Here is a 21,981-nt window from a genome sequence, read left to right on the forward strand (position 1 = left end):
CTTTTCAGAAAGCTAACATATTCTTAGTAAGTTTTTTGTACCTTATATGCCTGTGCTGGTACTGGACAAGTCTCTGAGCCGTCACTGGTCTTTTTTCATCTCCCTGAGGTCTGTGAGATGAATGAGGAGTGGGAGGGCTGAGGCTTTGGTAAGATCACAAGTATGAGCTGCTGAAAGACACGAGAGAGGATGGCAGAGTTTACCGCACTGCTTGAGCTGGTAACACAACACGTTGGGTCCCTAAAGGAGGAGGGGACAAGAAACCTCTGCTTGACTGTGGTCACTCACACTTCTGCTGGGCTGAAGAATGGGCCACAAAGGGGGCTGCCTTTCAGATGCGTTCAGCTCCAAGGCTCTAATAGCAGGAGAAATTACTTTGTCTTGTGAGATGGTCATGTAACCACTGCACCCATCATTAGATGGTCAAGGACTAGGAACACCATCTATGTGCTATGAATCAAGCTCTTGGTGGACCATGTTTAACGTTGGTGGTCATATCATCCCACGGGCTGTCAGTAAGAACCTGGATGACCTGGATTCTGTCCAAAGTATCTTGTTGCACAGGTGGGTTACAGAAATGACATTTTCCTTCTTTAGGTTTGTGAAAATGACTTGGAGAGCCGATACATCTGGGGTTTATGTAAAATATCCACATTTTACCGATTTCAACAGTTTTTTCATTTATTGTATTTCTGACCATAGATTATGCTGCTATTCTTGCTGTGAGTATCAGGAGCGTTATTTTTATATTTATATGTTGCTAGGTGATCAATCTGATGTTATTTTGGTCGTATGGGCTAGTTTAACAATTCATTATCAATCCTCATATTTTCACATTAGAAGAACCTTTCTTGAGATAATAAGAATTTTTCCCTGACACATACCACTTACATCATATAAACTTGTTGAATATGTCTATGAAAGAGGAAGAGATCCAATCCTTAAAAGCTCCAGCACCACCTATGGAACATCACCTCAGTGTCAGACACTTTCATATAATAAGATTCGGCTGTGTATTTTTAGAGTGGCTCCAAAACACAGAGCTGCAAATCTTTCCACTTTTATCTGTTCTCTCTGTAGGATCTATTCATGGTTTTGGGTAGCAAATACTGATGTATAAGTGTGTAAGATGTGTAAGATCAGGTGAAAACCTGATTGGAGACAAAATGAGCAACCCTAACCATTTTGGTATTGGCATGCTACTTTGTTGGGGTCTCTTAACAGGAGAAAAAAATATATAATTAATTGAATGAATGTGGTGCAAGACAAGTATGGCTGTGTTCACATTACGTTTTCTGTATATGCTCAGCGTATACGTCAAGAAAGCTCTCAAAGTATACGCTTCTCGGGTTACATATAAGAAGGTTCTGTAGGTTTGTTCTTAAGTTGAATTTGTATGTAAGTCGGAACTGTATATTTTATCATTGTAACCCCAGACAAATTTTGTTTTGGTCTCTGTGACATTTGGATTTTAAAAATGTTGGATTGTCATAAAAACCAGGATTAATAATAAAGCTTAATATCAGACAACTTTGATAACTGTTACAGCTGTTTATTGTAGCCTAAGGCTAAAATACAGTAAATTACCGTAACAACATCCAGTGGTCTGTTTGTAACGAAAGTTGTATGTAAGTTGGTTGTTCTTAAGTAGGGGACCGCCTGTATATCTGGAAATTGTTAGAAATGTTGCCTGTATGGTTACTGAATTGCTCTCACCACAAGTCAGAGGTTGAGAGGCTGTTCTCTAGCCTTAAAATAATTAGTCAGACTTAGGCTGCATTCACACACATGTATGGGGGACGTATATACGGCCGATATACGTCCCCCATACACTTTTATGGGCTGCACACGTGCGGCACCGTACCGCTCCGTGGCCCGGAAAAAGATAGGACATGTCCTATCTTTTCCCGTATTGCGGTGCAGTGGCCCATATCTTCCTATGGAGAGGGGTGGGGGTGAGCGGCGCTCACCTCCTCTGCCTGCGCTGCCATGTGCCCGCCGTGCTACGGTGCGGCAGGCACACGGCAGTGTGCATGTAGCCTAAGTCAGAACAAATTCATAGACTCACTTAACAAATGTTATTCACTACATTTTTGTATGTTTATTATTATAATTTATTAAAGTTATAGTTCTAATGTTGTATTCCAATAAATATTCCACCTAAATTACTTAGTTATTGTATCATAATGGTGATAAAAAGCCATGTATGTGGGAGGCAGAGTTAGGGAAATTTGGGAGTTAGAGGTTTGGCTTAAGGACCCCACAGCCCTGCCACCCTGTACCCTACATAAAAGGAACCGATTACTTAAATTCTACACCATCAATGGGCCCCGGCAGCTGAAACTTCCTCTACTGTTTTTTCCAAACACCTTAAAATAGTTAGAGGGAGTTGCACATCTGGGAGGAAAAAAAAAAAAGCAAGCAACATATGGTATTACATGAGTTAATGACGACCACCCCCACTTGTGTCCCCCTTGTGTCTCCATTTTTCTTCTGTTTTGTCTCCGTGATGCATCTGTTTTCTCTTTGTGCCCGCAAAAAGGTTTAACATTTGAAAATATCACACCTGGATCCATAGACTTCTATTGCCTTCTGTGATCCACATCCGTGAAAAAAATAGGACGTTTCATAGGACAATGGATCAATACAAAAATAAGCCAGTGTGAAAATGCCCATTAGAAGCAATGGCTTTGTGAGATAGCCGTGGAAATCATTGAACCACAGATGTGAAAAACAACGCCAATGTGAAATAGGCCTTAGGCGTCTACCATCAGTGATACTTAGGGTAGATGTCCTTTAACCCCTTAACGACTTGGCCTTTTTTAGTTTTTTCACTTCCATTTTTCACTCACCAACTTCAAAAATCAATAACTTTTTTATTTTGCCACATAAAGAGCTGTGTTATGGCTTATTTTCTGCGTAACAAATTGCACTTCATAGTGACGGTATTTAATATTCCATGGCATGTACTGGGAAGTGGGAAAAAAAATCCAAATGCAGTGAAAATGGTGAAAAACCACATTTGCGACGTTTTCTTGTGGGCTTGGATTTTACAGCTTTCACTCTGCGTCCCAAATGACATGTCTACTTTATTCTTTGGGTCAATATGATCACGTGGATACCAAATTTGTACAGGTTTTATAATGTTTATAATACATTTAAAAAAATGAAAACCTCCTGTACAAATTTTTTTTTTATTTTGCCATCTTCTGGGGCCAATAACTTTTTCATACTTTGGTTTACAGAGCTGTGGGTAGTGTAATTTTTTTGCGAATTTTGATGAGGTTTTCATTGCTATAATTTTTGGGACTGTGCAACCTTTTGATCACTTTTTTTGAATTTTTTATATTTTTCAAAATGGCAAAAAAATGCCATTTTCGACTTTAGACGCTATTTTCCGTTACATGGTTAAACGCAGTGAAAAACCGTTATTATATTTTGATAGATCGGGCATTTTCGGATGCGGCGATACCTAATGTGTTTATGATTTTTACTGTTTATTTATATTTATATCAGTTCTAGGGAAAGGGGGGTGATTTGAATTTTTAGGTTTTTTTAATAATTTTTTTTTTTAAACTTTTTTATTTTTACTTTTACTATTTTTCAGACTCCCTATGGTACTCTAACCCTAGGTAGTCTGATTCATCTTATCATCTTATACTGCCATACTACTGTATATGTGAATTTTACTCCTCATTCATTACAATGTGCAATTAGCACATTGTAATGCATGGGTTAAAACGAAGTAGGCTCGGGTATTCAGAACACCCGAGGCTACCATGGCGACGGATCGACGCTCCCCGTGACGTCATTGTGGAGCGATGATCCGCGACGATCAGTACTAGTACGGCGTGCGTCGGGAAGGGGTTAAAGCTAGGTTCACATATTGTTTTGTGTATATGCTAAGCGTATACACAGACTTATACTGGCAGATGGTGGTAAAGTTTTGCCTCCGTCTGGCCAGTATATGTCTTATAGTATATAAGGCTGGATGTTATAGTCAGCCATAAAGACCTCCTGTGGCAGAGAGTTTTATAGCCTCACTGCTCGTACAGTAAAGAACCTATATCTATGGTAGTGGTACAACCATCTCTTCTCTAGAAGTAGAGGATGCCTCTTGTCCTGGTCATATGCCTAGGTATAAAAAGATCTTTGTACTGTCCATTCAGGTATTTGTACATTGTAACGAGGTCTCCCCTCAGCCGTCTTTTTTTTAACTATATAACCCCAAATTTTGCAATTTGTGGTTGTAGTCTAGTCCCCCCATTCCCCTAATAAGGTTGGTTGCTCTCCTCTAAACATGTTCCAGTTCTACTATGTCCTTTTTATACACTGGTGCCAAAACTGTACACAATGTGGCAAATTTACTTACCTGGCCCTGTCGCGATCCCCGATTCGGACGGTCCGACGAGGATGAAGTCCTGCGCGATTCATGAAGATCGTGCGCCCGAGTTCCCGCATCCGTCGCTTCCCCGCCGAGGTCCGCCCGAGTTCACCTTGTTCTTCCCGCTTCTAAGTGCGTGTCTTGCGACATAATTCTAAATGTTAAATCTTGCGCGTTGTCCGAATCCGTCGCCAATGCGCCAAAATCCCCTGTTAAATGCGGAAACCCGACGAAAATGCGCTCCGCGGACCCTTAGTAAATGAGCCCCAATATGTGTGGTCTGACCAGGGATTTGCATAAGGGTAAAACTATGTCCTTATCATGAGAATCTATTCCTCTCTTGATACATCCCATAATTTTATCTGCTTTAGCAGCCCCCTGGCTTTGGTCACTAAAATTAAGTTTACCATCCCCCAAAATCCACAAGTCTTTTTCAGCTGCAGCTTTACCAAGTAATTGACTGTTTAGAACATAATTATACTTTTTGTTTCAATTCCACAAATGCTTAACCTTACATTTATCTATATTAAACCTAATAAACAATTTCTCTTCCCACTCCTCCAGCTTCCACAGATCCCTCTGTAATGCTATACTATCGGCCTCAGTATTAATTACTTTACACAGCCTAGTATCATCTGCAAATATTGAAACTTGACTATGTAAACCCATAAGTAAGTTCATTAATAAAAAATATTAAAAACAAGTGTCCCCAATACTGACCCCTGTCGCACTGCACTGGTAACATTAACCCAATCTGAGAATGTGCCATTAATGTCGACCCTCTGTTTTCTATCACTAAGACAATTATTTGCCCAAATACACAGATTTTCTCCTAGTCTCAGCAGTCTCATTTTATGTTCCAACCTTTTTTGCGGCACTGTATCAGATGCCTTCTCCAAATATACAACATCCAGTCTCCCCCAGGTCCAGCCTTGAACTTACCTCCTCATGGAAGCCAATCAGATTAGTCTGACGGGACCAATCCCTCATAAACCCATGCTATGCTCAAGGATAGCATCGCTAACAAACCCCTCAAATATTTTCCCCACAACAGAAGTAAGACTCACGGGTCTGTAGTTTCCAGTATCGCTTTTTGATCCTTTTTTGTATTTTGGTACCACATTTGCTATGTGGAACAGAACCAGTCCTCAAATATTGAAAATTACGGTCTGTCTATCATGGTACATAGTTTGTGCAGAACTCGAGGGTGTATGCCATCTGGCCCAAGCGATTTATCTATCTTAGTGGTTGTGATGCGCGCCGTACCTCTTCTTCGGTTAAACTATTGACATTCCAGAGAGAATTGACATTATTCCTCATTGTGTCTTCCACCAGGGGATTTTCCTGGGTAAAGACAGTCAAGAAGGCGACACTCAGTAGTTTGGCCCTTTATTCATCTCCCTCCACCATGACCTTCAGGTTATTCCTCAGAGGGCCCACACTCCGTTTTTAGTTTCTTATCATTTATATACAGATGGTCCCCTACTTAAGAACACCGAACTTACAGACGACCCCTAGTTACAAACAGACCTCGGGATGTTGGTAATTTACTGTACTTAGGCTGCAATAAACAGCTGTAACAGTTATCACAGGTGTCTGTAATGAAGCTTTATTGTTAATCCTGGTTCTTGTGACAATCCAACATTTTTAAAATCCAATCGTCACAGAGACCAAAAATAATTTGTCTGGGGTTACACTTATAAAATATACATTTCTGACTTACATACATACATAACCCGGGGACTGTCTGTACTTGAAAAATAATTTGGGACTATTTTTATTCTCCTTGGTAATGTTTCTTTCAGTCTGGCATGTGTTTCTCACAGGCCTTTTTTAGAATATTTCTGAAAAAGTCCCATTTTGTGGGGGGTGCTTTTGTCTTTGAGAACACTGTCCCAGTTTATGGCTATAAGGTCCTCCTTTAGCTGCTGAAAATTTGCCCTCTTGAAATTCATAGTGCTCAGTCCCCCTCCACTAACCATCTTAGTAAAGCATAATACAAAATCAATGATATTATGATCACTATTCCCCAGGTTCCCCCCAACCTGTAGTTTTGATACCCTATCAGGTCTGTTGGTTAGGATAAGGTCCAGCAGTGCCCCCCCTCTTGTTGGCTCCAGGACTAGCTGCGACAGGTAATTGTCTTTTGTTGTTGACAAGAACCTGTTACCTTTGAAGGACCTGCAGGTTTCTGCCCCCAGTCAATATCTTGGTAATTGAAGTCCCCCATGATAAGTACTTCACCTTGCTTTGAAGCCGCATCCATTTCACTTATCAGCATTTCCTCTGCTGCCTCCATTATATTTGGCTCTTTAACAAACCCCTAGTAATATTTTATTATTCTCCCCCCCCCCCCATTATCTCCACCCATAGGGACTTGAGGCAAGATTTCACACAAACAAACCTCTCCCCCTTTTTTATTTATACAAACTTTTCTAAGCCCAGCTATGTCTTTCCATCCTCCGGAGCGACATATACACTGAGTGGAGCCCATTGAAGTCTACGCAGATGGAGCAGGACTGCATTCCCCGGCCTCCGCTGAGCGTGTAAGTTGCTCAGCAGGAGGAAGGACCACAGTGATGTCACTGTCCATACAATGACAAAAACCATCAGTGGCTGCTGCTAATGAGGAGGCATCGGGAGACGGATGCCACTGTACAAGCACCTAAGCCAGTGATGGCGAACCTATGGCACGGGTGCCAGAGGTGGCACTCAGGGCACTCTTTGTGGGCACCCAGGTCACATTGCCCCAGCACAGTTCACCAGACATGAGTAGAAGAATTCACCTGCAGGCACAGGCAATGTAGATGCCACTCTTCATAGCAACACATCCTCAGCTTCTTCGGACTTTAGAAAGAGTGAAAGGGTGAGGGCAAGGGCAGTTTATTGATGGAGGTCCTTCTTTTGAATTTGTGGTAGAACAGCGCGTTATTGCTTAAATTGCTGTGTTGGCACTTTGCTTTAAATACATGGGTTTTTGTTGTAATTTGGGCACTCGGTCTCAAAAAGGTTCGCCATCACTGACCTAAGCCATATATTTTAAGGAAACATTGGGAATCCACGTGATGTATCCTACAAAGTATGACAAAAACTAGGTGTTGTGGAAATCCACTATGCCTTTGATTACTACAGGCAGTAGGGTACAAGATAGGGTCTGTAGGTTTGTTCTTAAGTTGAATTTGTATGTAAGTCGGAACTGTATACTTTATCATTGTAATCCCAGCCAGAACTTTTTGGTCTCTGTGACAATTGGATTTTAAAAATGTTGGGTTGTCATAAGAATCAGGATTAACACTAAAGCTTCATTACAGACGCCTGTGATAACTGTTACAGCTGATCATTGTAGCCTAGGACTAAAGTACAATAAATTACCAATATCCAGAGGTCCGTTTGTAACTAGGGGTCGTATGTAAGTCGAGTGTTCTTAAGTAGGGGACCGCCTGTATTTGGTTTTTTTTTAAAAAAAAAAAAGGCTTAGTGGGATCATTAGCTTGGAAAACTAAATCATGTTGAGATCAAACAGCGATTTGAAGAAGATTCTAGTTTATTACAGTACAAATCACATACTTTTATGAGTAAAATACCAAGATACATAAAACAATAGGACAATTCTTGTGAGAAATCTTCACCTCTTCTACTTTGATTGGTGTAATAAGACATAGATGCTAGGCATACAAGGAATACATTTTAGCAACATATTAATAAGCAGATACACAGCTTCTGATCATTAAACTAGTACAACATGTAAAATGAAAATGATTCTACAGTCATAGTGAATACAATAAATATCTATAGTATAATGAAATCCAATACAATTGTAGCAGTTTACACTGATACACAAACAACTTAGGGTACATTCAGACAGCCGTATGGCTGCAGAGGGCCACAGACACGGGACGCCATTGCCGTCTATGGGGACGTATATGTGGCCGCATATACATCCCCCCAGGCGGCCATGTTAATGAGGCCTTAGTTTAAAATAATTCCCTCACAGAGGTATGGATCCAGCAAGGCCCCATGCACACGGCTGTATATAAACAGCCGTATATACGGCCGGAATACGGCCCCATGCATTCCAATGGGCAATATGGCCATCCATGTACTGTCCCCTGTACCGTACTGTTAGCGAGCCATATAAAAATATAGAGCGTGTCGTATTTTCCACTGTATTTCCGTTCTGTACGGCCCATAGAAGTCAATGGGAACATATCAAATATGAGCTAAATACGTGCACCATATGCTGCTGTATATATCTGCAGTATCCAGAACCAGTGGGAAGACACACGGATGACATCATCAGTATTTTTCACGTTCTAATAGACTTCTATAGGAGGGCAGAGCCACAAACACGGCAGCGAGTAGGAGCTGCTAGGAATTCTTTCCTCATGGGCACTAGGTTCATATATGGGGCTGAGGAAATAACAGCTGTGTGTGTGCTAGCACACATGAGAGGAATACGTCCTTGTGCATGAGCGATAAAGGTATTGCGCGTCCTAATTCACAGTCCTTGTAGTGTGCACAGTTACAGGGACTACACAATATGGCAGAAATCCTACATACAATATTTGATGACCATGACCACATCATACTGTAACGTTTGTGTTACGGCCCCTAGATCATACAAGTAGTAGCAGCAGCATCTTACGGTCGACTGTTTACCTATACTCCCTCATACCATGCCGCCGAAATGAGCTCTGGGAAATGTAGTGTATATGTCAAACAAGGAATAGTCATAACTTACCTCAAAACTACAACTACCAGGAGCCAATGCGTGGGTGTCTATCACGTGCTCACCCGGACCAATAACAACTCTGTGCTCCGGAAAGAGGCGGAGCTATCAACTTACCTGGAGCCGTTGCTACTAACGCTTTGTACTTGTGGTGTCATGAGGATCCTGGCACCGGTCACTACTATGGTGCACGGCGCTGTGTAGTACGTAGTCAATGTGAACTTGTAGCAGTGAGTATGGAAGTGCTGAGGGACACAAACCCTCCAAAGGAAGAAGAAGGAGAAGACGAGGGCGGAGGAGGATGGGACAGCCGCTCATCATCCTACACAGACTGCAGCAGCTGCTGCTCCAGGTACTGCTGCCCTGCACTATGCATAGCACATAAGAAGACCAGCAGTCTGTGTGTATGTGTATAAGGCGGTGTTCACACTTGCTTATTCTAACCTGCCAGCCTGTGTGCCAGCACTTGGTGATCAGGAATACCCATCATGATGGCAGCACCTCTGCTATCCGGGCACACATCTCCGTGCTATGAGTGGCCACAACATCTGCCTATTAGACAATAGTATTGGCCATTAGTTGGGGTGTCCGCTCTCAGCCACTAAAGAAGAACCATCAGTGTTAAAGGATCTCTCCATCAGTTTTACTGATGGTAGATGTGTCCTACTACGATGTTCCTCAGGAGTTCTTTTATTATAACTCTATTTCGCCATTATATAGAGTTAAAAAAATGATGCTAATAAGTTTTGGACGCTCCGGCTATGTCATTGGAGTGCCTCATCTTATAATATAGTCACTTTCCCGTTACTCTACAAGTCCCGCCTGGTACTGCCCGTCCCGTGCTCTGGGCACTGTAGACGGGCGGGACTGGTAGCGTAACAGATCAGTGAATAAATTATTAGACAAGGTGCTCCGGTGACTCCACCAGACTGATTAGCGTAATTTTTATAACTAGACTGCTGCAATCATGGCATATAGTTATAATAAAAGAAGTCCTGAGAAAAAAAGTTCCTCAGGAACTAGTTAGTAGGACACGTCCACCATCCGTAAAACTGCTGCAGATATCCTTTAACGATGGTCTGATAAATATAATATTGGTGGAGGTCCTCTAGCGCTATACACTGGGTTGTAGCTGTGCCAGGGTACTGTCACTATGTGTATGGAGCTTCGTGCTGCTGGCTTCATATACTGTACAGTATATATCTGATATGATGTATTTCTAATAGATTAAGTGTAAGGTAGTGTTCACACCTAATTTTGCATCACAGTTTTAAACTCATTTTAAAGCCAGTGGGGAGGAGCTTCTCCTACCGTACTATTCCCAGGTCCTTTCCTGCTCCTGTCACAGCTTTGCTCCAGGTCTTGATGCCGCTGTATGGATACAAGGTGGGTGTTTGCTGCATATTGCCAGTAATAACCTCGATCGTGCTAGAACCGATCACGGGTGTGAACCCCTCGATTGCCGCCTGCAAAGCGGCCGGTGGCACATGCACATGATGTCGTCTGGGAGCGGTGATCTGTTGCTTTGACAGCCTCAGGTCATACGAAGACCCGAGGTTGTTTCGTTTTAGCCCATTAATTACATTGTACGATTTGCGCATTGTTATAAATGATGTGGTAAACTGTGCTGCAGTATGGCAGAACATGGGAGGATCAATGAGACAACCTAGGGTTAGAGTACCCTAGGACAGTGGGGGTGGACCCATGGCACGGGTGCCAGAGGTGGCTCTTAGGGCCTTCTAGGCCATCGACCTAGCACAGAGTTTACCAGACAGGACCAAAGAATCTTCCTGCAGTCCCGAGAAAATCAAGATATGATGCTCTCAGCTCTATTTTAAAGCAATATCCTTGGCTGCATGGGACTCCAGAAAGAATAAGTAAGGGCCGGATCAACTTTGGAGGTTCTCATGCTGGCTCCATGTTTATTCCTATACACGGGAACCCTGGAGTGAAGATGCGCTGAGAGTCCAAATTTTCCCTTCCCTTATGTTTTCAACTGTATTTGTGTCCTCAAGAGGCCAATAGGATTAAAAGTTGTGGCAGGACAGGTAGCAATAAGTCGCTCCTTAAAATGCTTTGTTGGCCTTGGTGATAAATCATTGACTTTCATTGTAGTTTTGGCACTCTTTCTCTAAAAAGTTCACCATCACTGCCCTCGGGGTCTGAAAAATGGGGGGGGGGGGGGTGTAATTAAAAAAAACAACTAAAAATTCAAACCCCACTTTCCCTAAAACTGATATAAATAAACAGTAAAGCCATAGACATTTTAGGTATCGCCGGGTCCCAAAATGTCCAATTTATCAAAATATTCCCAGCATTTGAGCCGGTAATGGAAAATAGTGCCCAAAGTCGAAAAATTGCCATTTTGAAAAATATTTTAAAAATTCCATAAAAAATTATCAAAAGGCCGTACAGTCCTCAAAATGGTAGCATTAAAACGTCATGAAAATAATTGATATATAATAATATAATGAAAACATTGTAAAACCTATACAAATTTGCTATAACCTGTGATCTCACTGACCCAAAGAATAAAGGAGACGTGTGGGCTACATTGAAATCTGGAAAAGCCAAGCACACAAGAAAATGGCACAAATGCATTTTTCACCTATTTCACTGCATTTGGAATTTTTTTCCCAGTACACGGCATGGAATACTAAATACCATCACTATGAGTGAAGTGAATTTGTTACACAGAAAACATGATAAAATTAAAAAAGTTATAGGTTTTTGAATGTGGGGGATTGAAATATGAAAACGCAAAAAAACAAAAAGGATCTGGTCGCTTAAGGGATTATCCAAGTTTAAGAAATAATTTAGGGCCAGGCTATTTTTAAAAAATTTAACATGTACTTACCTTCTCCATAGCTGCTGTGGTCCGTCTTATCTGTGCCCCTGTTTGTTTACGGGGGTGCACAGGGAGCTTCCGGACGGCCGACACCGATGCCCTATAATGCTGAGAGATTGGGACGGATGGGCTTGGGCAGCCGGAAGCTCCCTCTGCGCGGGACAGGGACACGGATCAGACGACCATGGAGCCGGAGAAGGTAAGTACACATTTATTTTTATAAAAAATAGACAGCCCCAGCCTGGCCCTAAATTATTTCTTAAACTCAGGTAAGCCCTTTAAGGGGTTGTTCACCCCTGGCCTAAATCCTTAGATCAGGAATAGGACAGACCATTATAGGAAACTGTATTATATGTTTGTGGAGTTGGTCCATTTCATCACGACTTTGTGCTTACTGCACGGTGGCCGTGTGACATAGGCTACTATTGTGGCCCTGATCCGGCCTCCATTACACCTGTGAGAATAAGGCCTTAGTCACACAGACACTCTGAATCGGAAGTGTTTTGCTGACTTCAGCTTCCAGGGGAGAGGAGAAGCACAAGAGGACCCTAGTCATAGGATTGTGTACCTGCTGTGTTGTACCCTGATGGTGTCATCCTATTCTGGATCCGGTTACTGGGTACTGCTGTAACATAACCCGCGTCACTGCCACTCTTCACTGCTTTCATGGATGTAAATTTTTAATGCTAACATCTGCTAATGTAAATTGACTTTAGATAAATTTCAGAACTAAAAGTATATGTGCAGTTGATGAATTGGAAACCTACACTAATCCTGAATGTTGATGAAGAGGAAGGCAAGAACATCATTAGAAACTGTATTCCCCCCCATTTTTAAGGGGGAAATTCCTTCATTACTTCAAATCCGGCAATTCATAAATCCCTGACAGATCAATGATCCATTGCCAGAAATCGAGCAGCTAGATCATGTTATGTTACACGCAGGGATTGTTCACACGAGGCACTAATGCATGTGTTTTACAATCGCTGAGAAGAGGAGATTTGCTTGATTACATTGCTGTCAACATTGAGTTTACAAAACGCATGCGTTAACAAACGTAATATGCACTGAGCCCTATTCATACATCCTTAATAGCTCTGTGGTGTACTGGTATGTCATGGAGCTTTAAGGAGTTAAAGGGGTTGTCCAGCCACAGCAAGTTAATTTTAATTTTATGGATAGGGGCTAACTTACTGATTGGTGGGGATCTCGGCGATGGGACCCCCATGGATCACAATAAAGGGGATCTGTTGTATACCAGATGAACAGAGCATTTATTCACTCCTCTGTTCTGTTAGTAGTCCCGCCCGACTGCTAGCGGAACAGGAAAGTGAAGAAAAGAGTACACAAGTCTCCCTGGAGCACCCCAGACAGCATAATTTTATAATTTCCACAGTCGTATCGTGTAGAGTTATAATAAAAGAAGTCCTGGAGAGCATAGTTCCTCAGGAGCTTCTTAGAAGGATATGTGAAACTAAAGGGAAATGTCCTTTAAGGATGTGAGGTGACACTATGATTGAATCTCTGTACACTGTTGAAAATAAGATGTCTATCAAAGGCAACAAATAGACAATACTTGGATTGAAAATACTTAAAGGTCTTTTCTATGAATACGGCACCGATGAAGAGGGAAAAAAACACACATGTATTTGCCCTGTTACAGTTCCTGGTTCTCTGTTTTGGGCCCTTTGTCTGTCTGGAAGTTCCGGGGGCCTGTTTTCATGGTCACTACAGCAGTTGTGACATAAGTGCAGGCTTTCCTTTCCAGTGCCATATTCCTCTGATCTGTAGTTGAGGAGCTTCACTACTGAGCATGTACATAAATGCAGCACATGATATGAAATGTATGCTTCGGGATGTGTTCATGTGTCACGGTGCACGCCTGAAGTGAGAGAATGCTCACTGGCCAAGGTCAAGGAACTGTCATCTAAGGTCTACACTCTAGAACAGTGATGGCGAACTTTTTGGAGACAGAGTGCCCAAACTACAAGCTAAATCCACTTATTTACCGTGAAGTGCCAACATGGCATTTTAAGAAGTAACTTATTGCTTCCTGTTCTTCCACATCTTTCAATCGTATCAGCTCCCTGAGGCAACCAATACAGTTGAAAGAAGGAGGGCAAATTCAGACTCTCATTATAGCTTCTCTCCAGGGTCTCTCTGTAGAGGAGGAATGAAGTGTCCAGCAGGATGACCTCCAAAGATAATGCAGCCCTGTCCACACCTCCTCACTGTTCCTGCAGTTCCAACCAGCCAATGAAGTGTTGCTTTAAAATAGCGCTGAGGACAGCATCTCTCAGGGACTGCAGGAATATTTGGTGGATTTGTTCCTGTGTGGTGAACTCTGTCCTGGGGTGATGGTCTGAGTGCCCACAGAAATGTCTCCGAGTGTCACTTCTGGCACCCGTGCCATAGGTTCGCCACCACTGCTCTAGAACATAAGAACTCTAGAACACAAAACAGAGGGCTCTTCAGGATGCCTTAACAAATTGTTCATGCTAGAAGGGAACTTGGAGAACTCTTAAACAAGAAGCATTTGCACTTCAGAGATAAAAGATTTTTCTACGATCATTCCAACAATTGTGGGGGCCTTCTAGCTAGGTTTCTCCATACCAAGTCACATAGGTCCTACGCATATGAGATTCAAAGGGCCAGATGACACACAATCCAGCTGCAATTTCTGAGGTCTTTAGACAATATTATCAGGACCTATTTAATATCAAAGGTCCGTTTTCTTATATGGCACCAGAGCTGCTAGAGGAGGATTGAAGCTTACATCTCGGAGATTGCACTCCCTCCCTTCATAGACACTGACGGCAAGGCTTTAGATGAGGAGATATCTGAACCAGGGCTTCCGGAGGTGATTAAAATTACCCCGGTAGGTAAATCCCCAGGACCAGATTCTTGATTTTATAATGCCTTTTAAGACTTAGCTGACACTTTTCCTGCCCAAAGTCTTTAACAAAATCTCGGCCTCCCCAGCCTTTTCTAGGCAATCTTTGATGGTCAATATCTCATTCAGCCCCAAACCGGACCAAGACCACTCGGTGTAGTCTAATTTCCGGCCCATATTTCTGATCATTGTTGATATTAAGTTACTTTCAAAGGCTTCGGCTAACCGTCTGAAGTTGGTCCTTCCTCCAATAATACATAGTGACCAAGTGGGATTCTTATATGGGAGGGGGGGTTCGGGACAACACCAGAACTACTCTGCTACTAGTCTCCAAAGGCAAATCAGCCAAACCACTTGTCTGCTGTGGATAGACGCAGAGAAGGCTCTCGACTGTGTGCATTGGGGGTTTCTGTGGGCCTCTTTGAAGCAGATTAATCTCGGGTTCCTAGGTATGGTTAAGGCCATATACTTTGATCCTACAGCCAAGGTCCAGACAAATGAGACCCTGTCGGACTCTAAATGGAACCCGGCAAGGCTGCTTTATGTACTGGTTATGGAACACTTGGCTATCACTCTCTCCGTGGTACGTGGTCTACAAGTTTTCTCCAAACATTACAAAACGGCATTGTATGCAGATGACCTGCTCTTGTATGTGTCCCAGCGCGAGTCTCTTTACCGTTTCACCTTGCAGAGATCAAACTCCTGAAATCCCAGCCCCTGAGGTCACACACCTGGCTTCTCAATTCCCCTTTAAGTGACACCAATGTCATATTTGCCATTTAGGTATTTACAACCTAGATGAGCTGTCCCTATTATACAGTCTAAACTACAAAACCCTCATGGACCACACTGTTAGAGATCTGACCCGTTACGGTAGCAGCCATCTGTCATGGTTTGGACGTATCAACATTCTTGAGATGGACATGATGCCTCAATTTTAACCATTTTGGTGACTTCTTATTGATCTGAGCCCTGCTTATGAGGGGTGTCAGAGGGCAAAGCTGTTCTAGTTGCTAATGGTAACCAGTTTTCATTTTATAAACTGCTGTGGAAGATTGTGCAATATCCTATTATCTTTGGATAAATTTAGCCCATTCTGGCAGATAATGGAGTTTTTACATTGTACTTCAAGGAAAAAATGTCAGAATTAATAATGACTCAGTCGTCATGGAAGCAACAGATCCAACGTTTGATTTCAAGGTAATATTATACCATGCATCACGATGTAATATCTGAGCAATTGCATAACCTGATATCAATGTAGAGTACTTTCTCCTGTATATGGAGGAGGGGATGTTCTGCTTTATTCCTGCCTTTGTAGTACATAGAGGTAACCTATACTGCTGAAGATATAGTCCTACCTGCACACAGCAAGTTGAGTGTGTCCCTTGTATAAGTCCTCAATAGTAGGTCGGACACATTGCATTCCCATCAATGTCTTGTTGGCTGCCAGAACTATGCCCTGTCCAGAGCTGGAGGCAGATGGCTCCATCCAATGTATAGTGGCCATGAAGGGGTACTGCGCCTTTGCTCTCATTCTGCCAGGTTTTGTACCTTGAGTACTATTCCCATGTGAGGAGTCATTGATGTGACAGAGTGCACCTCGCTACCGTCATGATGGCTGTGGAAGTGGCACGAGCTAGTGTGCTGTGGGCTTTATTATTTTATCATTTCTTCAGCTTTCATTTAGAAGCTCCTAATGTCTCAGAAATACTGGTAGATCTGCTGACCTTTTACTAAAAAATAACAACTTATTATAAAATGGTATGTTTTCTAGGGAAATGATGATGATAGTGGAGCTAGCCCTCTAATTATAGTGTTCCTGGAAACTTGTCTGCTGCCTGTAATAAGGAACCACAGTTTAGTTTTTACTTGATACTTGGCTGTTCAGTGCCTGTGATTACATACAAAATCCATCATAATAAACCAGGGAAACTTACCCATAGGTCCAGGCACCAAGACTGCGGTAATATTCTATTTATTACCCATTGCCTCCTGCCTTCTAAAATCAACTTTTACAATTATGCTAAGGAGCCTGAAGGGCTCCGATGGTGTTATCAGAGCCCATCTTTGCTGTAGCTTCACAGTTTGTTACACTGTTCATGAGCGCTTTCCCCCCTCCCACTGTGTATTGAAACTCACCTCTGCTGCAGTGAGATTAAATCAGGCAGAGGGAGGGGGAAGTGCTGAGGGAGAAGGGTGAGGGGAGACCGTGTAACAGGATATGTAGCTACTGCATGGAGGGGCTCTGCTAATATCCCCATAATGAGCATAATTTTATAAATTGATTTTAGTAGAAAGGAGGCCATGGATGGCAAATATAAGAAGATTACCAGTCTCAGTCGCTGGATCTATGAAAACGTTTCCCTGGTTTATTATGCCTGCCTTTGATTGTAGATTTCCTATGAGTCCATATTCACATGTAGCAAATCTTTGTTCTACTGCAGACCTGCACAAGGATTATCCCCACAATTTTTTTTTGCACTCCGTACACCCCCTATGGATGTAATAATCTCTTCCAAATGTTCTATATAACAATACTACAGTGCGGGCTCTCCCCACCTAAAGATTCATTATATGCTGTCCTTCCTCACCCCCCATGGATTATATGCAGCCCCTCCTCACCCCACAAAGGATTAGTAAATGTGATCTGGCCCTGCCTTTCCCCATCAAGACCTACTCTCCAATCATAGCTTCCCTGGAAAGAATTGTTTCCGCATACCAAACAGTAGGCTGGAAGACCACAAGTAAATAAAATTGCCCCTTAAGTGAAAGAATCCCTGAAGTCTACTTCTTTTATGCTGTGCTGCCCCCACCCTATCCATATGCATTGGTTGGCACCACAAGGAGAATATGCGCCTCCTTCCTGTCAGTCCTAGCCTTCCTTCCCCTCTCCTTCCTGTCAGTCCTAGCCTTCCTTCCCCTCTCCTTCCTGTCAGTCCTATGTGTTTCTTAACCTGTCTATCCCAGAATATCCCACTGGATTCTTTAATTATCAAATTATTTTATTAACATTCTGATCTGTTTCCAAGAGGACATGATCTGTGTACAATACCACTGGCAGTGAAATACATTTTCCTCTGGTTCTCCATGTTTAAAATAGTTAGTTTCAACTTTCTTAGTTGCAAAATTAAGTTGTTTGTGACCCCAACGCAAGAAGTTAGAAATCACCTGCTTTCCAGTTCTGGGGCCTAATATATTTCCCGGCAGTCATGAATACATTCTACAGATGTATGCAAAGCAACTTTTACCATGTTGGAAAAACCTCCAAAGTAGGGCTACACGACCGTTAGGGAATGTATAGGCCAGCAATTAGCACATGGAGCGGTACGGAAAAGTGCAGTGCGGCACTGTAGCGCTCCGCACACGGGGAAAAGATAGGACATGTCTTGTCTTTCCCTGTGTTACGGCACCTTCCGCCATACATGACAATGGAGAGGGGAGGGGTCACCACTCCTCTTCTCCATCATGGCAAACGTATGCCCCCCGGCCTGTTAGTGTGAAAGGAGCCTAAGACTGATGCCATCCATCTATGCTAAGAAAACAAACCCAAAGGAAAAATAGTTCACTTGTGTCTCCAACATACCGACATGTGCACAAACCCAGTCCAGAGATCAGAGTGGAATATGTGAAGAAACTGCCCGGTACTCACGGATCTTTGGATAAAGTTCTGTATATCTGTATTTCTTCAATATAAAATACAGGGCATCATGGCATGTGCATAAGGAACCTACAGTAAATTCTTTATTTATTTAAGAAATCATTATAAAATGGCAGAAATGTTGCGAACTGGCTTAAAGCTTACTCTCCTTCTCCAGCTATAAATGTGACCCTCTGTATGTAAATGTAAATTCTTTGAATAAATTTCAACCTCTCAGCCTGTGCGTTAAGATTTTCATTTTCTTCATTGTTTTCAAGGTTAATGCTGTAAAAGGGTCTAACTTGAGAAGCTTAGAAGAACAAAACCTTGAATATAGTTGGTCTTTGTGCCCCAAGACACACAAACTAAGGTCCTGTACTGTGATTGTAAGGGAGAAAGCTGCAGCAGAATCAGAAGGATGTCATTCATGTTGAACATTTGTAAAGAATAGCCCAGCCCTTGTGGATATGCTTGTTTATTCAGTCTCCCATCTGAAAAGCCACAAATGAATGGGGCTGCACTGTGTAAATGCGGCTTAAGCTGTGGCTGAATGTTAAAATGCTTATACAGTATGTCCAGCTTCATTCTCAGGAGGGGGCAACTGGTCTCTATTCCCAAAAAAATTCTGTCTGGGGTTACAATTATAAAATATACAGTTCCGACTTGCATACAAATTCAACTTAAGAACAAACCTACGGAACCGATCATGTACGTAACCCCGGGACTGCCTCTGTTGTGGAGGTGAGGAAATTCAATGGTAATCTATGAGCATGAAAATCCAATTTTCTTTCATGTAAAATACCACCTGTAATTGAAGAATTCTGTAGTTTTAACCCTGCAAATCCACTGACCTATCTAGGTAGATGACAAGAAGTTTAAACATGGCTTATACATACAGTGGAATAATACTTTCACCTACAAAATTGTCACCTATAAAATTGGAACAAAAAGTTATTAAAATGTTCCCTAATGATCACTGAAAATAAAAGCTGTTCCCACAACAAATCACAGTCCTGTACATGAAAGTATGAAAAAGTTACAGATGTCAAAATATGTTGACGTGAGAAAATCATTTTTCCCAAAGTTTAACTTTTTTTTTTTTTTTAAAGGGTTATTTTAATTCAGTCAATTTTGTAACGTCCATTCCATTAAGGGTCAGTCAACATGTGTTTGTGTGTAAAAATATATCAATAGATAACCTACACTGCTCAAAAATAAAGTGAACACTAAAATACCACATCCTAGATCTCAATAAATGAAATATTCCAGTTGCAATTATTTATTAATAACATAGTAGAATGAGAACAAAAACCCTAAAATGATCAATAAAATCAAAGTTAATATCTGGAGGTCTGGACTTGAAATGATAATCAAAATCAAAGTGGGAAATGAAATTTCAGGCTGATATAACTTCAGTAGAAATGCCTCAAGGCAAGGAAATGAGGCTTAGTAGTGTGTGGCCTCCATGTGAATGTAAGACCTCTTTACAACGGCTCCTCATGAGAAGGCGAAGTTCTCCTGAGGGACCTCCTCCTACGCCTGGATTAAAGCATAAGTCAACTCCTGGACAATCTGTGGTGCAACATGGCTTCAGTGGATGGACAAGACTTGATGGCCCAGATCAGCTCGATTGGGTTAATGTCTGGGAAACAGGCAGGCCAGTCCATAGCATCAATTCCAGTACACCTGTGTATGTTTTCGCAGTGGGTCTGAAAGATCTCATGTCAGTCAAGGTACTTCTGGCTAGCACATTACCAACCCAATGCAAAACCATTTATGCTGGATAACATCAAATAACATCACTAATCTTGGTGTTCTCTGGCAATTACCAATCACTTTCCACGGTGTTGGGATGCAGACGGCTTGCATTGCTCCCCCTGTTTCTCCTTGCAGATAGGAGGAGATAGTTGTCCTGCTGTGGGTTGTTGCCCTCCTACAGCCCCATGTGCTGGTGGTCTGGCCTGTCTTCTGGTATGGACACTGTGCTGACAAACCGATGAGAACAGATAAATTGTCTTTTGAGTTACATTGTGTTGTTTAAGTGTTCCCTTTATTTTTTTGAGTAGTGTATATCTACATGGCCTAGACAAATTTTATTAGCCGTATATGGCCTCAAAGGAAAGTTTCTGATTCCTTCTCCAGTCCTTTCTAGTAGGCACCAAGTAATACCCACTTGCTTCCAAAAGTACTTCTTACTCCAGTAGGAACAGTAGCTCTCCATGTACTACCTCTGCACTCACCAGCCCAGAATATCCCATATACTTTAGACAGAAGGTTGGACTTGAGGTACTCATCGTACTGCTGCTATAGTGCTGTTACACTTTACTTGTAAACTTTTTTCCTTACCTGTTGAATCTTCTTCTAGTGACCTGGAGCCAGAATGGTTGGAAAGTGTGGAGCGGAATGGAGAGCTTTTTTATCTTGAGTTGAGTGAGGGAGAAGAAGAAGCGGTTCTGCCTCTGAATCCAGGTGTAAACCATGTCCGGTTTTGTGAAAATGTGGCTGAAGTTATTTCAGAAAATGCCAAGAAGAACAAAAATGAGCCACGTTTTAAAAAACTTGCAAAGATGTTAAGGAATAAGCACATTAGCAAGAAGGGGTCTAGACTACATGGACCAATAGGACCTACTTCCATCCTCAAGCACCAGCCCAGCTACAGAATGGGGGTGCTTGTTCATCAGCAGTATAAGGATATTTGCCTTTATGTAAATCCAAACCGGTTACTTGATGGAGAGCCATTTCAGAAGCTTTGCCTACTTCAGAGACTGATCGGGATCGTTCATCAGTCATCGAAGAACAGCAAGAGATTGGAAAGACACAATGGTCCTGACATACCACCTCGGAGGACAAGTCCTGAGAAGCTTGTAGTTCATGGTTTCATCCCAGATAGCCAGTCTCTCCGCTGTGGCCAAATCCTCATTGGTAAATAATTATATTCTGCATCTATGCTGGAGTTTAATAAGAACTGTACCCATATGATTTTAAGTCAGTGACTAGATACAAAAGTGCAGGTGGATGAAATGACCCCTCAGTAACATTTCTGGTAACGGCATATCTATGGGGTTGCTCTAGAATTTTTATTGATGGCCAATCCGCAGTTGGCCGAAGCAGATAATCTTTTTTTACATAGGGTCATGGGGGAGGTTTATCAGAAGTGTCTGAGAGGAAAACTGCTTTAGTTGCTCATGGCAGCCAGTCAGATCTCCGCTTTCATTCTTCCACATCAGTTTATGAAAAGAGCGCTGACCTCTGATTGTTGGTTGCCATGAACAACTAGAACATTTTCAATCTCGGACACTTCTGATAGTTCTCTTCTATGTAGTCTGATATAATCTATATGAAATCCGGGCCAATCCCTTTAATGATCTATCCATAGATTAGATCAATAATTAGTATTTGTATTTAGCTTTTAGCCTGAAAAACTCAGGTAAGGTGTTTGCAGGCCAAAACTCTGGGTAGCCCCAGCAACTTACAGGGGATCAAAACA

At 42.1% G+C, this 21,981-nt stretch overlaps 1 protein-coding gene and 1 long non-coding RNA gene across 7 annotated transcripts in view; one reads left to right on the forward strand and one right to left on the reverse strand.

Moving 5' to 3' along the window:
* Positions 1-9,227, reverse strand: part of LOC140073779 (uncharacterized) — a 74,059-nt gene extending 64,832 nt beyond the window's left edge. For 4 of the 5 annotated variants that reach the window (XR_011849199.1, XR_011849198.1, XR_011849197.1 and 1 more), the window contains exons 1-2: positions 8,945-9,066; positions 42-170 (exon numbers count right to left, since the gene is read on the reverse strand). This is a non-coding gene — a long non-coding RNA (uncharacterized lncRNA). Of the gene's footprint in view, positions 1-41; positions 171-8,944; positions 9,067-9,125 lie in introns of those variants that run through there. The other variant, XR_011849196.1, reaches the window with a different exon arrangement.
* INTU (inturned planar cell polarity protein) overlaps positions 407-21,981 on the forward strand; it is a 45,068-nt gene continuing 23,493 nt past the window's right edge. The window contains exons 1-2 of one of the 2 annotated variants that reach the window (XM_072119384.1): positions 407-564; positions 20,860-21,416. In XM_072119384.1, coding sequence (XP_071975485.1) covers positions 446-564; positions 20,860-21,416 — 676 coding nt within the window. In that variant the 5' untranslated portion in view covers positions 407-445. Of the gene's footprint in view, positions 565-9,179; positions 9,466-20,859; positions 21,417-21,981 lie in introns of those variants that run through there. The other variant, XM_072119385.1, reaches the window with a different exon arrangement.

Source organism: Engystomops pustulosus, chromosome 1 (genome assembly GCF_040894005.1).
Source record: "Engystomops pustulosus chromosome 1, aEngPut4.maternal, whole genome shotgun sequence".
Classification (NCBI taxonomy): Eukaryota; Metazoa; Chordata; class Amphibia; order Anura; family Leptodactylidae; genus Engystomops; species Engystomops pustulosus.